We start from the raw sequence: 18,243 nt of genomic DNA, 5'->3' as shown, positions 1-18,243 counted from the left end.
GGAATGAGAGAATGGAATGTTTTAATCCACTTTAGCAATTAAAGACTCTACAAAACCCTGTAGTATAGAAGTTTAATTCTTTTAATTCTTATTTTGGTAACTAATTTAACCATGAAACCCACTTTTTTTTCATGGAAAATGCGGGTGAAGACATGTAGTGAACAGGTGTAGTAGAAGGAGGATGTAAAACCATTGTGAGGGCATTTAGATTTACAGTGATTCTTAGGAATACTTTTTGGTTTATTTTAATCCTATGATTGGAACAAATTTGTAGTCAAATAATATCCAAATTTGGGGAAACTTGTATATTATGTACACTCACCCCTGCTCTTCTTATAATCCTATTTCTATTCTTTAGGTCTGTATAAGTTTCATTGTGTCTGTGTCTAGAAGAAAACTTTGTACACTGTTCATTAATTAAGCACAGATGTATAGTTTACAATAATTAAAAAAAAACCTTTTAAGAAAAAAAGTATTAGTAAGAACGAAGGCTAACCTACTGTTTGGCAATGCAGGTGTTCCTAGAAGGACTAAATAGTTTGCTTCTTCTGGATAATTTAACACAGTCTATACATGTGTATTAGGCAACAGAAACATTTATCTGAGAAAACCTTAAATGTTCCTAATAAAGCTATTTGCTCAATTGTCCTGGGGTGTCCCATGCTGTAATGAGATTTTGGCCAAGAAGGGCATTGGTTATAAGTCCTAGTATTCACCCAGATCATCTTGAACAAAGTATGTACCTTTCTTTCACTTTTTCTGCATGTATTAAATATATCATTCATACTTAGTCCCTTATAGTGTTTCTTCAGTGTGTGAGGATTAATGAGATATTCTAGCAACTGCTTGTTAAATCTTGCATTTTCTGGAAGTTTAACTCCCTTTTATTAAGGTCTTTCAGTTGTGCTGAATTCTAATAGTATGAGAAATGTTTTACATGAAAAAAAATAGAAAGAAGATGAAAGACTGATTTGTTTATAGAACCCTGGTGGGAAGGATCCTGTATGTGCTGGAGGGACAACTCTTAAAAAGGACAGGGCTTGTTAACGACTTACCATTCTTTGCCATTACTCTGCATATATATCAGCAAGAACTCTATTTTGACTTCCAGATGCCTGACTTTGACCAGAATAATAGGCAAGGACTGTGTTAAGAAAAGCTATTCTTTGGGTTATAAAATTTGATTTTACTAATTACTTTCAAAGTAATGAAGACAGCCCTCATGATCTAAGTCTTGATGAAACACAGTTCTATTTTATCTATATTTACTAAGCACATTATTATAAATTTGATTTATTACATATTTTTTGCCCTCTGTGTCCTTTGATGAGTAGAGTATCCAAGACAAGGTGATGAGAAACAGTTGCACGAAAAATCATTTCATGTCCAGTTGATATGTTTGCACATCTCAACTACTGAATTTCTCTTTTAGTCAATCATCCTTTCTCTCCTTTCACTCTCAAAGAGCTTTTAGTTTGTGATAATCACGGGATTATGTGAACCCAGGGATTTTTTGCTTGCTTACCACCAAAAAAGAGTAAGGGCAAGTCTTGTCTCAAGGAGATCTATACAGGCTAAAACCGAAGACGAAAAAGAATATCAAAGGAACTTCTCCAAGTCCCTTACAAGACACTAAAGCTTCTTCTTCAGTCAACAGTGCCCACAGGGCATCCCTTAAACACTTCTTCCCAGAGTATGTTCTCTCTCTCCCCATACCTTGCCTTTAATTGCCTTCCCCTTCTCCTCTCTGCTTATAGAAATCTGCCCCTTCAAAGCCAGATCCACTGGGCAGCATTCTTGGACCATTCCATCTGGAAGAAATAATTCCCTCTGAATTTATATTAATGCCTGGCTGTCAGTCCCAGTGAGAAATGTAGTGTGCAGAAAAAAAAAAAAAATCCCAGACCAGTTACTCAAATGTTTTATCACTTACTAGATATGTGCCCTTAAATAAATTTACTGACCTCTTATAACACCCTGTATCCTCATCCTTAAAAGAGAGTAAGTTCTATGCTATATCCCCAAAATGTTGGCAAGATAAAACAATGCTATGTTTGTGAAATGTTTGGTATATGGTAATTGATTATACTTAGGCAAGTATAGGGTTTATTTCCACCAAATTCAACTACGATGATTTACATTCTGGTAATCCTAATATGCTTTCATGTATGTTTTTCTTAATGTCTCAACCCAATTAAAAGTATAATTACTTTTTCTGATGATAAAAAGATAGTATTTATCATACAAAATGTTAAAAGTATACACAAATATAAAAATGAAATCTAGTATAATGTCATAACCAGAAAACAACCAGTAAACTAAGAAACAAGCACTATTGACATCTTTTCTTGCGCCACATATATATATCATATATATATGTACATATATATATGTGTGTGTGTGTGTATGCCTTTGTACACAACTTTGCTCACTCATCAGTGTGTCTTATGACTATTCTTGTTCTCCATCTGTATTTTTACATCTGTACAACCATGATTTCTGTCACATCTGACTAAGCCCATAGCACTATGCCTTGGGTATAAAATATTACATAAAGAGGCTTTATTCACAGAATGAGTTAAAGGACTTAATGATTATTTAAATATAAAATTATTAATTTTTAAGAAATTTTATTTTTAAGTGATCTCTGCCCCCAAGGTGGGGCTCAAACTCACAACCCCACAATCAAGAATCATTTGCTCTACCAACTGAGCCAGCCAGGCACCCAACATAAAATTATTTAAAGCAGAACTTCTGGCTTTAAAGATAAATCTGTGGTCTTACTGATGAACTGAATCCACCATATGTGACACTGACTCTTGCTTTTCCTTTCCTTTCTGTGTAGTTTGTTGCTCAGCCCAACTGTCAACAACTGCTTGCATCTCGCTGGTATGATGAGTTCCCGGGCTGGAGGAGACGACACTGGGCAGTGAAGATGGTGACGTGTTTCATAATAGGACTCCTTTTTCCCGTCTTCTCTGTGTGCTATCTTATAGCTCCTAAAAGCCCACTGGGACTGTTCATCAGAAAGCCCTTTATCAAGTTCATCTGCCATACAGCGTCCTATTTGACTTTTTTGTTCCTGCTGCTGCTTGCCTCTCAGCACATCGACAGGTCAGACTTGAACAGGCAAGGTCCACCACCAACCATCGTCGAGTGGATGATATTACCGTGGGTCCTGGGTAAATGTGTTACTATAGAAAATATAATAAAAACGTGTTGCTGCCATGGAATTTTGTTGCCCAGAAAAGAATATTCATTAAAGTTTGGGACACAGGAATGTTGAAAACAGGTTTGACCATTTGAGCTCCAAGGCCTAATCCCCAAACTAAATAAACACTTTTGCAAGTTTTGGGGAACTTGCCCCCAAGTGCAGCCTATGAAATGTAACTGTAGGTTTTAAGATTTCAGATTTTAATGACATCATGCCCCATGAATGATTTTCTGGGTTTTTTGTTTGTAAGCTTGTCTTTTAAAGACTTTCGACATATCTCATTGGCCATATGTAACTGATCATTGTAGTTTTCTTAATGGATACACCTTCCAAAAGACAAATTACAAATCACTCTGCAGAATTAGTAATTCTGTACATAAAGTAACTATAACCATTCTTTAAAACCAATCCATTTAACTTTATCTTTGAAATTATATATTCAACCAAAATAATAGAAAATTAAACTCTAGGACATCCTCCAATCTCTCTCTGTTCTTTCCATAGAAAGAAAAATGTTCTGGGATCTGTAGAAATCAAGGTAGAAAAGCTTAAAGTAGCTGGTAAAAACTTTGTTTTACTCTCTTATCGTAGCCATAGTTAAAATTCACATTTTAATTACTCTTTCCTCTAACCTACTGTGGTTTGCTAAAAATCATATTTTCTCAATTTAGCTCATCATTTTAAACCTCTCTGGTATCATATCCATCTCATCATTTAGTAATTAGAAAATATGTGAAAATTTCATGATTCACAGTCTCAGAAGATCAGTTTGGCTTAACTGTCAAAATTACTGGAGAAATTGTAAAATGTGGAAAAGGCAGGAAAGAAAACAGGACTATATCTGAATCTGAGGTAGAGGTACTCTTTGATTTTAAACATTATAACTACTCTAAGTACTGACAATAAGAAAAGTTCATAGGAACAAGATTCGGTATGTTTTACAAATGTTGGAAAAAGCACCTTCTTAGGTGAACTTTAAAACAGAGTACATTCTCATTAATATGGAATGCATAAAGTGTGATCTTGCTTAAATTAGGAGAAAGCTTAATAAAATAATTATGACATTGTAGTTGATATTCAATATAAAATTACCCTGCCCATTCCCTTTTAAATTAAATAGCTCACATTAGGAATATGTTCTTTATAGATATTTCTTCATAGAAAATTTCTTGTAAACAATTCTTAAAGAAGCATTTTGGAGGTTAAATTTCCCATTATGGGGAACTTATATAGAATGTCTAAAAATTGATATTCCAAATGAAATATAGAATATTTAGTTTTGAAAAATGCCATAGCTACAATGCAGTATAAGCAGAGATAGTATTTCTAGACTTTCCTTTATGCACTCAATGAAAATATATAGACTACTTTCTGTATAGTAAGTGCAGTGCAGGGCAATAGTGACTAGAGGAAATAGATAATAAACAATGAGATATGTTACATGCCAGAAAACAGTAAATGATATTAAAAAATACAAGCTTCAAGCCTTTAGTAACTTGTGCAATTAAAAGAGTCATTGGCTGCCTCCTTCTTGCAAAACTTGTAATAGAATTTTCCATGAAAGCTGGCTAGAAATCATATCCAATCCTCAGCTGAATGGTTAAATAAGGTACAAATTTAATTGTGATAATTAAAATTCCAGCCTGGGGAAATATCTTCTAAAGGCAACATTTTCTTAAGCTATCCTGACCTAGGCAATTAATTTACTTGGGAATTTTTAGGATGCAAAGAGATTTTCTAGAATAAAAAATATATACGAACGATCCTCCTGCTTAAATACCTGGGCATGGAGAAAGAATTTTCTATATCAGATAGGCCTGTCAAGGCTAGTGAATTCTGAGTGTCTCATATCTCAGACTGAGTTCTAAGTGTTTTGATACATCCATGATTAAAGGCTATATTCACTATGTTATTGGGCTCTTGTAGAAAAAGCACTGTATTTGAATACATGACCAGGTTCTGTCACTAAGAAACTAGTAAATTATGAGTGGTCACAAGCTCTCAGGATTTCCAGTATCTTCATAAAAAAAAAAAAATGAAAGATTCAAAGTCCCATTGAGTCCTATTGCCCTGTGCTGGGGAGCTGTCATTATTAGGGCAGAAAAAGACGTTTTGTTTTGCATTGTTTTTTTAAGCCAGGGTAGGTGGGGAAGAGACTAAAGACAACAGGGTAGAAATGCTATAACCTTTGACCAAAGGTGGGATATAGACAAAAAGGCCTGTTCTGATTTCATAACTGTATTAATGAGACTTCTATCTTGTCTTCCTTATTAATACTGCTGTCTGGTAAAAAGTCAGTGGCTAAACATTTCACAGTCCCTCCGCTGTGAGGTTCTAGGTTTATAATAACAAGACTGAATGACTTACAGAGAAGAGTATGGCTTACAAATATGTTTCTCATCACGTTAGTTTTCCCAGTGATAGATTGAGGGTCTATGCATGGGTTTTTCTCAAGTCTTCTTGAACCAACTTAGATTTTCAACCCAAGTCACTCTGTGGGCTACTTTTTGTGTAAAGAAAAGCTTTTTCCTTCCTCCTCGCTTTACTTTCCTTCCGTTTTCAGGGGCTGTTCCCCAGACCTATGATATAATTTATAAGAAATGATAACTTTTATACCTCCCATTGTATAATCCTGACAAAAAGACTTTTTTTTTTCCAATATATGAAATTTATTGTCAAATTGGTTTCCATACAACACCCAGTGCTCATCCCAAAAGGTGCCCTCCTCAATACCCATCACCACCCTCCTCTCCCTCCCACCCCCCATCAACCCTCAGTTTGTTCTCAGTTTTTAAGAGTCTCTTATGCTTTGGCTCTCTCCCACTCTAACCTCTTTTTTTTTTCCTTCCCCTCCCCCATGGGATTCTGTTAAGTTTCTCAAGATCCACATAAGAGTGAAACCATATGGTATCTGTCTTTCTCTGTATGGCTTATTTCACTTAGCATCACACTCTCCAGTTCCATCCACGTTGCTACAAAATATTTCATTCTTTCTCATTGCCACGTAGTATTCCATTGTGTATATAAACCACAATTTCTTTATCCATTCATCAGTTGATGGACATTTAGGCTCTTTCCACAATTTGGCTATTGTTGAGAGTGCTGCTATAAACATTGGGGTACAAGTGCCCCTATGCATCAGTACTCCTGTATCCCTTAGGTAAATTCCTAGCAGTGCTATTGCTGGGTCATAGGGTAGGTCTATTTTTAATTTTCTGAGGAACCTCCACACTGCTTTCCAGAGCGGCTGCACCAATTCTGACAAAAAGACTTTTGATTTGTTTTATATATTCATACCATAAATTTTAACTTTTCCTGAGTAGAAAAGTTTTCTAAGTGCAGAGTATAATCTCTCAAACTGATCCCTTTATCTCCTTAAGAAGTATGTTTTTGCTTTGGAATTTCTGTTCTTTCATATACTTTGCTGTGTTTCTACAATACAAACTTATTTGGTCTGACAGATCCAGATATCTTGAGATTTTGTACAGGGGTAGAATAATTTTTCCCTGTTATTTCAATATCTTTCCTCTGGAAGTTCAACATCATGTTGACTATTTAAATTGAAGTCTATTGAGTTTTATATCTTGAGAAAACAGTCTGCAATAACCCTGGTATTCTTCCACTGCGGAATCATTGATAAGCTGTACCTTTGAATGATTTTTCCTTCAGACTTTCTTGTATGGAAGGTTACTGACCCTTCTTTCTCCCATCAAACAACACTCTTGTGGATGTCTGCTGTCAGGATAAGTTTTAGCGTATAAGCAAAGAAATCTAAAGGCCTCATGCAGGGATCAAACTTAGGATGTGGTCATCTGGAGATACAGTCCTAACCAAAAGAGAAAACTAACCACAGATAATACAGTTAGAACTATCTCAATAGATAGGCAGATTCTAGGCACATAGACACCAATGCACTCAGAGTGTCACATTACCCATTTAAACTAGAATAAAAAGTGAAAAATGATAGTTCTAGCATATGGGCCTGATGACAGACCTATACCTTTCAAGTGTCTGAGAGAAAGTGTTATTGGAAAGACTGAATGATGGATTCAAAGGAGCCATGGGCCAGATTAGAGATCTGGTCACTTCTACATTCTGATGGGCCATGACCTTGACACTCTTAATTTATTCAAAGTTTTGGTTTTTAACATAGAATACCAGGGATATGAGAATGAATATTCATATCAGAAGTTCCCTTTTCCATAAAATTTACATGCAAACTAAATATAGCATGTTATCTTTATATATAATGAGAATTTATTTAAATTATAGCAGCAGTTTTTTTCTCAAATGGATGTCATTTTCTTTCTGAAGGTAATATGAAGTAAAACCAACTTTTGAATGCTAATTTTTAAGGCCTTCCCAAAAACTGGTTTTGATTGTCCTATAGAATCCATCATAATTCAACTGTAACTATCAAATTTGTATCGTAGCTTATTCCCTGCAAAAAAAAAGTGTACAGATATAAATATATATGTGAAATATTGAGATGTAGACTTACGTTATCAGCTTAGCAAAAAGAAATTATGAAATGGGTAACATTTTTCATAAAAGTGGGTGTTAATGGAGGCTATCACATTAATGAAGCAGGAAATACTTTGTTCTCCATGAGAAAGGAAAAATGGATACTGAAGTGACTTGATATTATGTGTGTGCCTAAGAATATGCCATAATTATGTAGTATATAAATCTATGCATGCTGAGCATGATAAGGAGAAGGGTGAACTGAGGAAAAGATGTATCATAGGAAGAAATCTGAGCTCTGTTAAAAATAGCTTCTAGTGGATTCCTAGGCATAAACTAAGAATTGCTCATAATATCCGGATTATACATCTTGCCTATAGCACATACTTATTTGACAATTTTTCTCTAACAAAATTGGCCTCTCATTTCCATGATTTATTTCACATTTTTATCTTTTAAAGCGTTGATATTAACAAATCTGAACATTTCAATAAGTGCTTCCAAATTGCAAATGTAAAAAGAAAACTTGTGATCACATTTTCCTCTAGATAAAGACTCACAGAGACAATTCTATATAAGTATATTCCTTTCTTGGGACCATTTCTACATCTTTGTCTAACAGGCATCAAGATCGTATGGTTTCAGGTACTCATACTCTCAGCCTCACCCATGAATTACCCATCTTCTCAAACAGCCCCCCAAAGATATTCTATATAGTCTCCTGACTCTCTCCCTTGGCAAGGTGCTCCCACCACCTCAGCAAACTGGCTGCAGACACACATAGACACCCAAAGATAGGTGCAAAACATCCACCTATTCATTTAAAGAGACATTTTAATTTTCAAGAAAGCCAAATAATCATTGGACTATGACATGTAATCATCATTTTCCTTTTTATGTGTGGGGGGAAAAGTTGAAGATCACCTTTACCAACACTTATCAAGATTATCAGATTTCAAACAATGAAATATTTGTGTAATTTAAAATTGTTGTGCACATACTACTGCTGGCCCGATGACTTCTTTATCAGAAAGAAAATTAAGTGTTTTAGGTACTGACAATGCTATACATATCTTGTAGCCCAAAAGTGAAATCAATACTGTTAGAGAAAATATTTGGCAACATGATTCAGATAGTTCAAGGGAAGAGGGCAAAAGACAGGGAGATAGGAGTAGATACCAAATGATGGAGGGTCAGAGTAAAAGACTGGGGGGCGGGGGTGAACTAATGAAAAGTGGTTTTCATTAGTTCAGAATCACAATAGCAGTAGTACTGATAGCAGTAATAATAGTAGAAACCAAGAAGATAGGCACTGTGCTAAATGACTGAAATGTGTATCCTCATTTGAACTTGTAGTAATGTCACTTCATTTAATAACAAATCTTGTTAGTATCTCATTTCATAGAGAGGAAATAGGCTGAGAGAAGTTGGGTCACTTGCCCAGGATCAGGAGCTAATAAACAGCAGGCACTTGATTCAAATTCCAGTTGGTGTAATTCCAGAACTACAACTTTTATCCACCGTGAATACTGCCCTCAAAATGTGAGGAATAGAATTCAAGGAGGCAAAAGCAGCCCAAGAATTCAGGACTCCTTTGCTCATTTGTTTTGTTTCTTAAATTCCACATATGAGTGAGACCCGAAGGTATTTGTCTTTCTCTGACTGAATTTTTCACTTAGTATTATACCCCCTAAATCCATCCATGTTGTGTAAATGTCAAGATTTCATTCTTTTTTATGGGTAATATTACAGCACACACACACACACACCCCACATCTTCTTTATCCATTCATCTATCAATGGACATGGGCTGCTTCCATAACTTGGCTACTGTAAATAGTGCTTCAATAAACATAGGAGATGCATATATCCTTTCAAATTAGTGTTTTCATACGCTTTGGGTACCCAGTAAGGGAATTACTAGATCATATGGTAATTCTATGTTTAATTTTTTAAGGAACCTCCATACTATTTTCCACAGTGGCTGCACCAGTTTGCATTCCCACCAAGAGTGCACAAGGGTTCCTTCTCTCCACGTTTTTGCCAACGCCTATTATTTCTTATCTTTGTTTTGCTTTTGTTTGTTTGTTTTTTATTTTAGCCATTCTGACTGGTGTGAGGTGATAATCTCATTGTGGTTTCAATTTGAATTTCCCTGATGATGAGTGATGTTGAACATCTCATGTCTGTTGGCCATCTGGATGTTTTCTTTGGAGAAACATCTGTTCATGTCTTCTGCCCATTTTTTAACTGGATTATTTGTTTTTTGGGGTGTTGGACTATATAAATTCTTTATTTTTGATGCTAACCCTTTATCAGATATGTCACTTGAAAATATCTTCTCTCATTCAGTAGTTTGTTTTTAGTTTTGTTGTTTCCTCTGCTGTGCAGAAGCTTTTTATTTGGATGTAGTCTCAATAGTTTATTTTTGCTTTTGTTTCCCTTGCCTCAGGAGACATCTCTAGGAAAATGTTATGGCCAATGTCAGATAAATTACTACGTGTGCTCTTTTCTAGGATTTTTATGGTTTTAGGTCTCACATTTAGGTCCTTAATCCATTTTGAGTTCATTTTTATGTATGGTGAAAGAAAGTAGTCCAGGTTCATTCTTTTGCATGTTTTACTGCCCCTTTAAGTCAGTGTTTCTTGAAGCATGGCCAACTGACTAAAGTCATAACAATTGTGAATTTCTACAAAAAACTTACATTTTTAATTCTCCCCTTTGTTCATTAATTCAGAAATTCCAGAGGTCTTGGGGTGCCTGGGTAGCTCTGCTGGTTAAGCGTCCAACTTTGGCTTAGGTCATTATCTCACGGTTCATGAGTTTGAGCCCCAGGATCAGACTCTGTGCTGATAACTCAGAGCCTGGAGCCTGCTTCAGATTCTGTGTCTCCCTCTCTTTCTGCCCCTCCCTGGTCACACTCTGTCTCCCTCTCTCCCTCAAAAATAAATAATAAACATTAAAAATTTTCAAAAATTAAAAAAAGAGAAATTCCAGAGGTCTTTAAACATTAAAGATTGAGAAACAATTCTGGAAGCACAATTTCATACAAATTCTGTATTCATGTAAAAGCTTAATTAAGGAGTCTCAACTCCCTAGAATCTAAACATGAAATGTTTTTTACTTTTTCTGATCACTCTGCCCAACTGCCCTATACCAAATATCTTTTCCTGTACCTTAATGATATGTCTAGTAGATATCAAGTTCCTGAAACCTTGAGTTATTTTAAGCTTTCCTCTTCCTGACAAAGGCCTTACCCAGCGCTCAGAGGACCTGGAATTGTCCATCTTTTGCTCATCCTTCAACCCCAGCACTGCAATGGAAAGAAGGGCATAAACTGTTTATGTTCTCCTCCTTGGTGGCTGTAGGGAAGCGGGATGACAGGAAAAGTTACAAGTCTTCATTACCTCACTGGGCCCCTCGTCACAGTTCTTTCCTATTGGTTTTATGCATCGCTGGCTAATACTGTGTAGCCTATATGACAGTCCTTGACCGATGGCTCTCCTGATGTGTGCATGTGTGTTCCATAGAAGGCCTTGGGTGCCTCCACGCTGCATCGTCCTCTGGATCCCCAATTCAACTCTGCCTGATATCTTCCAGTCCCTCAACTCCTTGTAACCTGTAGTTGACTCCTTCTGGGGTCCTAGGACCCTGGCAAGGACAGGAGGGCAAGATTGCTAAAGCCCAGCTTCTTCCTGTGGTAAGCACTCAATCCCCAAGGGCATCCCAAAACGTTGCCACAGCTAATGACAGGAGGTCAGGCTGCGGCCAGTTGCGGACTGCCAAAACACACTGGTTTCTTATTTCCCCTGGTGATCCAGACCCAGGGAGAGATGAGCAAGTCCATTGCCTGAGTAGACACTCCAGGAGAGATTGAGATGCCAGTTTTTCCTTGTTGTAGAAATCCCCCATATTTACGAGGGATTTCCTCAGTATCTCCCTCACTTGACTTAGGGAGGTGGTACTGCTGGTAAGCAATCACCTTCATCTCTCTCTCTGGTATTCCTAATTAGCACAAAAACTCTATTACCCTGACTTCATGGCTTTCTCACCACCTGTTCCTAATGTTCCCTCTGTATAGACCATGGGGGTAGAGGCCCAAGTGGTTGGTAACAGATATGGTCCTTCTACCTCTTAGTAAGCCCTAGAAGGGCGGGGGTGGCTACAATTTTCTGTAAACTCTCTTCAGAAAGTGAATCGTTGGGACTCTTGTCTTTATCTTTGTTTGGGTTTTAAGTGTAACACTGAGACAATAGAAGCTGCCTCCTAACTGAGTGCCTTTTTTGGGTCCAGCATAACGTGATCCTCTATGGAGCAAAATAACTACATTTAGATTTCTCCAAGCAAAAGCAAAATTTTGACTGGAGACTACTTTTTTGCTCCCTGATTTGGGGGAAAATACAGCAGGGAGGAATTCTTTTTGTTCTTTTTATCTACATTGATTTGGTGCCACAGTGTAGAACGCAGTGTTCTATTAAGAGACTTGCAAGGTCAGATCCCTCAACTAGCTCCTGGGTTTCCATAACAAGCCCTTTGAGGTGGCCATAGGTGAAAAGGCGACCCGCTCTTTGTTTGAGGTTATTTAATCTTTGTGTAAATACTGACAGCAAGAGAAGGTGAGACGAGAGGTCTGTTCACAGAATTACATATTTCTCACCTGAAATCAGGGCCATTAAATGTGGCGTCTGAGGTCTCCCGACCTCATCTCATCCCCACAGCTGGCTTCACACGATAAGATATAATTGAACACTCGAGTAGCCCCTGATGAAAACTGTTATGGGAAAGGTAGAAAAAAAATAGGAAAAACTTCCAGGCATCCATAAATATCTTTCAAAGGAAGTTCTCTGACTCATTTGCACTATGATCTTTCCTCTACTGGTCCCCACAGTCTTGACATACATGCTTGTAATTAGACCTCCACCGTGACTCTGAGAAATCACGTCATCTGTTTATAAACAGCAGAGAGAAATTTTGAAATGTTCCCATTGTGGGAACAGGACAAACATTTTGTGATGGAAGCTTCCTGAAGCTTTGTTCTCTTCGGACTAGTTACCACGAATAGTTTGTCTGGATGCATATATCAGCCAGTTAATAGCACCCTCTAGCTTCTCTAAAGGCTGCTTTCTTCAAAAATTTCAGTGAACCATTGCCAGAACAGAGGAAACTTGTATTTTCACCATGGTGCTCATAAGAAATAGAAACATATAGTTATCAAACAGGTATGTGGTGACTAGAGCTATATGAAGTGATACTCCATTCTGGTGCTCTAAAAACACAAGCTCCCAAAATCCATTAGCCAACAAGCACTGACTGACAGTTGTATTCACAGCTCAGGTTAAAAAATGATGGTGTGAGCCCTCAATTTCATCAGGATCTCTGCTTTCTCCACACAGCTGTGATTTGCAAAGGCTAAAAGTGATAGAATTTTTTTGTGTGTGTGATCCAAAAAGTCAGATTAAATGTATACTCTTTGAACTCCAAAGGAACTATAATATCTCCAAATTGTGTTTGCTGTCACCCTTCTTAAAAACCCTTAGAGGTCACCTAGTCCAAGCTTCCAATGAAAGTGCCATCTCCTTGAACCCATCTAATGTGACAGAGTCTGCTGAGGTACTAAGAAGCTCTAAGTTAAAATGTTGCTTTGTACTGAGCTCATAACTAATTCTTTATAACTACTTCCCCATTTTCCTCTGAAGCCATTAACCCTAGTGTTTTTATTCCCCTACATAATTACCCACAAAATACTTGCAGTTAGCTGTTTCGGTGGCTGTTAATAATCATATTTGGCTTTTCAGTTTGGTAGAAGCAAGAAGAGAGCTATCAATTTATCAATAAAGGGAAATAAGATATAAACACACTGGATGGCTAGCAGGTATTTAAAATACATTTCATTTTATAATAGGTACAAACTTGAAAAATAATTTGATTTTATAATATATACAAATTTGAAAACAACAGATTTCACGAACTCATAGAATTGGAATGCCCTTTAGAGATCAGATAGAACAGGTTTGTAGTTACTTCTAGAATTTCTCTGGAGCCTGAGTGATGGAAGACATTCCAGGCCCTGGATTGGAATCTTCAATGCACAGGGTAATCCATTCCAGTTTTGGAGCAACTCTGATTTCTGGAGAATTCTCCCTTACATTGGGCAAGAAAGTTTCTATAATTTTCATATCAAAGATTTAGTTTGTGCATTTCGGGGAAGACCAAAGCAAGTCTGTGTCCTCTGGTACAAGACAGTTTTTAATCTTCATGGCAGCTATTGTGATGACTGATTTTAGTAAAATTTAATGATCCAGACAGGAAAAAGTAATGTCTGGCTATTTATACCACAGAAGTAGAATTATACTTCTCGTATGATTGCGTATAATCCAAACCTCTCTTTTTTTGAAATGAGGTGACAACCATCTAGAGAGATGAGACTGTTATCTCAGATTACAAAGCTGATTACCAGTTGGACTGAGCTTGGCACTTCACTCACCTGGTAGAGTCGAAGTGTTATCTCTGTGCCTTCTGATTAAAGTTAACTTGAAATGCATTTGTTCAATTAATAACTGCAGTGCACACATATTCTCATCTCTGGATATTGGTAGAGTTGCAAATAAAACATAACAACCACATTTTGAACTTTCAAAAATAAGAAAACGTCTAAGAGTACTAAGGAGATTGAGTTCTGTTTTCTTTATTAACTGGTAGTGAAGCACTAGTTAGGTCGCTTGTTTTGGTCTTACCTTTCTTATGTAAGTTGTGATTGATTCTGAGACTGTCCCCAGGCTCAGTAGGAGAAAGCATCATAGATGTGGACTGGGGAGGTTGCGGGGGAGGAGGGTTGTTTCCAGTGTACCTAGCATTTTTCCTCCTTGGATGATATAAATTGTAAGTTCGCTACAAACATCAGAGCGTGCATCGTATCTTACTCAGGTCTGATGCGTTTCTTTTTTTTTTTTTTTTTTTTTTTTTTACGGGATTTATGCTGTAAGAAGTATGTCTTTTTTTTTTTTTTTTTAGGGGATTTATGCTGTAAGAAGTATGTCTTTTTTTTTTTATGAAATTTATTGACAAATTAGTTTCCATACAACATCCAGTGCTCATCCCAAAAGGTGCCCTCCTCAATACCCATCACCCACCCTCTCCTCCCTCCCACCCCTCATCAACCCTCAGTTTGTTCTCAGTTTTTAAGAGTCTCTTATGCTTTGGCTCTCTCCCACTCTAACCTGTTTTTTTTTTCCTTCCCCTCCCCCATGGGTTCCTGTTAATTTCTCAGGGTTCACATAAGAGTGAAACCATATGGTATCTGTCTTTCTCTGTATGGCTTATTTCACTTAGCATCACACTCTCCAGTTCCATCCACGTTGCTACAAAAGGCCATATTTCATTTTTTCTCATTGCCACGTAATATTCCATTGTGTATATAAACCACAATTTCTTTATCCATTCATCAGTTGATGGACATTTCGGCTCTTTCCATAATTTGGCTATTGTTGAGAGTGCTGCTATGAACATTGGGGTACAAGTGCCCCTATGCATCAGTACTCCTGTATCCCTTGGATAAATTCCTAGCAGTGCTATTGCTGGGTCATAGGGTAGGTCTATTTTTAATTTTCTGAGGAACCTCCACACTGCTTTCCAGAGCGGCTGCACCAATTTGCATTCCCACCAACAGTGCAAGAGGGTTCCCGTTTCTCCACATCCTCTCCAGCATCTAGAGTCTCCTGATTTGTTCATTTTGGCCACTCTGACTGGCGTGAGGTGATACCTGAGTGTGGTTTTGATTTGTATTTCCCTGATAAGGAGCGACGCTGAACATCTTTTCATGTGCCTGTTGGCCATCCGGATGTCTTCTTTAGAGAAGTGTCTATTCATGTTTTCTGCCCATTTCTTCACTGGGTTATTTGTTTTTCGGGTGTGGAGTTTGGTGAGCTCTTTATAGATTTTGGATACTAGCCCTTTGTCCGATATGTCCTTTGCGAATATCTTTTCCCATTCCGTTGGTTGCCTTTTAGTTTTGTTGGTTGTTTCCTTTGCTGTGCAGAAGCTTTTTATCTTCATAAGGTCCCAGTAATTCACTTTTGCTTTTAATTCCCTTGCCTTTGGGGATGTGTCGAGTAAGAGATTGCTATGGCTGAGGTCAGAGAGGTCTTTTCCTGCTTTCTCCTCTAAGGTTTTGATGGTTTCCTGTCTCACATTTAGGTCCTTTATCCATTTGGAGTTTATTTTTGTGAATGGTGTGAGAAAGTGGTCTAGTTTCAACCTTCTGCATGTTTCTTTCTTCAATGTGGAGGCAGCGAACATTACCATCTCTGCAGTTATGCCCCAATCTTATCTGAACTCTCAAGAGAGATTTTATCTGAAAGAGACCTCAAAGAGTAATATAGGATGTAAAATCTAGAATAAAGCAGTGGTCTACAGAGGGCTTTAAAATGCACACTATAGGGCGCCTGGGTGGCTCGGTCTTTAAGCATCTGACTTCAGCTCAGGTCATGAGCGTAGGGTGAGCTCATGAGCCCAGCATCTGGTGAGCCCCACTTCTCTCTCCCAATCTCTCTGCTCCTCCTGGGATTCATTCTCTCTTTCTCTCTCTCTCTCTTTCTCTGCCCCTTGCTCACTTGCACCCTCTCTTAAATAAATAAATAAACAAATAAACAAAATGCACATTACAGTTAAGGGTCTATAGTTAGAACAGACTCTTAACCACAGGGAACAAACTGATGGTTATCAGAGGGGAGGTGGGTAGGAGGATGGGTGAAATGGGTGATGGGAACTAAGGAGTGCACTTGTTATGATGAGCACCAGGTGATGTATGTAAGTGTTGAATCACTATATTGTACACCTGAAACTAATATTATGCTGTATGTTAACTAGCTGAATTTTAGTAAAACCTTTTAAAATGCACACTATAATCAATTTGACTGAAATTAGTCCTTTCTTGGGTTATTAATTTAAATGTGCCTTAAAATTTTAAATAAAATTTTAAAAATAATGTTAAATAGCCATTGCTAGTTTTCACTAAGTGATGATAGACCATTATGTCTAATTCACTTTTATTTCTTCCACAGTTTTATTATAAGACTTTGCAAACATACCTATCAGCAATATATCAAAGTTATTTTATTATGTTTATTTATAATCACTATGTACTATATAGTATGTATTTATTATATTTATTTAATTTTAATCTATCCCTATTTCCAATTGTCAACATCAATCTCTCATCATTTTTGTTGCTTTTTAGTTGTAGTGTATTTTGTTGTTGTTGTTGTTTTTCAGGGCACAGAGATATAAAGCACACAATCACATAAGACCACCACAGTCAAGATACTGGATAAGGGTGGGCAAACTATGGCCCAGCAGGATAAATATGACCCTTTGACACTACACAGTCACACACACCCACTCATTTACTGCAAAGTCTAACTTATTTATTCTCTGGCCCTCTACACATAATCATGACTGTAGTTGTATACTTCTGTAGATGTCCTTTATCAAATCAAGAAATTACCCTTCTATTCATACTTTGCTGAAAGCTTTTATCCTGAATGGATGTTGAATTTTGTCAAATGCATTTACTGCATCTAATGAGATCTTTTTTCCCCAATAATCTGTTGACGGCATAAATAACACTGATTGGTCCTTAGATGTTGAAACAGTCTTGCATTCTTGGAAAAACAGCATGATTTATTATCAATTGCATATATTACTCCATTTAATTTACTAATATTTGTTGAGGATATTTGTGCATATTCATAAAGGTTATTAGTGTGTAGTTGTTCTTTTTGCCAGACTTTTTTTTATCAGAGTAATACTAATCTCTTAAAGGTTTCTTCCTTTTCTATTTTAAGTGTTTGTTACCTGTGTTTTTAGCATTCTTATTATTTCTTCCTTAAGTATGGTAGAATTCACCATAAAGAAACTGGACCTGAATTTTTCTTTGTTGGAAGGTTTTTAACTATGAATTCATGATACTTTAATAGGAATAGGACAATTCAGGTTACTCTGTGTACTAATTTTTTGTTTTTGTTTTTGTTTTTGTTTTACTCTCTGTGCTCTTGAGTGTGACTAGAAGTTTGTGTCTTTCAGGAAAAATATTCAATTAATTTTATTTTGTGACATTTATGGGCATCAAGTTGTTCCTTTTATTCACTTGTTATCCTTACAATGTCATAAGATCTGTAGTGATGCCACTTTTTCTATTTCTGACATTGATCATTTATATCTTCTCCATTTTTTTTTCTTGACCATTTTGGCTAGAGTTTTATCAATTGTGCTGACCATTTCAGAGAACTATCTTCCATCTTCATGGATTTTTCTCAAGTTTTATGTTTTAAAATTTGACTTCTGCTCTTATCTTGTTTATTTTCTTCTGCTTCTTTTGGGCTTAATTTGCTTTTCTTTTCATAGTGTCATAATGAAAGCCGAAATCACTGAGACCTTTATTCTTTATAGGTTTAAAGCTTTAAACCTATAAATTCCACTCTATATGCTTTATAAGCTGCATCACAGACCTTTTTGGATGTATTTTTATTTTCAATCATTTCAAAATGTTTTCTAATTATTCTGCAAAT

General features: G+C 36.7%; 1 protein-coding gene across 6 annotated transcripts in view; it reads left to right on the top strand.

Annotated features, from left to right (window-relative positions):
* Window positions 1–18,243, top strand: part of TRPC4 (transient receptor potential cation channel subfamily C member 4) — a 201,077-nt gene that overhangs the window by 139,810 nt on the left and 43,024 nt on the right. For 4 of the 6 annotated variants that reach the window (XM_011284874.4, XM_019825579.3, XM_019825540.3 and 1 more), the window contains one exon: window positions 2,846–3,182. The exons of 1 other annotated variant lie outside the window; for it this stretch is intronic. In XM_011284874.4, the coding sequence (XP_011283176.1) occupies window positions 2,846–3,182 (337 nt within the window). Of the gene's footprint in view, window positions 1–2,845; window positions 3,183–18,243 lie in introns of those variants that run through there. One more of the 6 variants, XM_045052270.1, reaches the window with a different exon arrangement.

The sequence above is a fragment of the Felis catus genome, chromosome A1 (assembly GCF_018350175.1).
Source record: "Felis catus isolate Fca126 chromosome A1, F.catus_Fca126_mat1.0, whole genome shotgun sequence".
In the NCBI taxonomy this organism is placed as follows: Eukaryota; Metazoa; Chordata; class Mammalia; order Carnivora; family Felidae; genus Felis; species Felis catus.
This window is presented reverse-complemented; position numbering and strand designations above follow the sequence as displayed.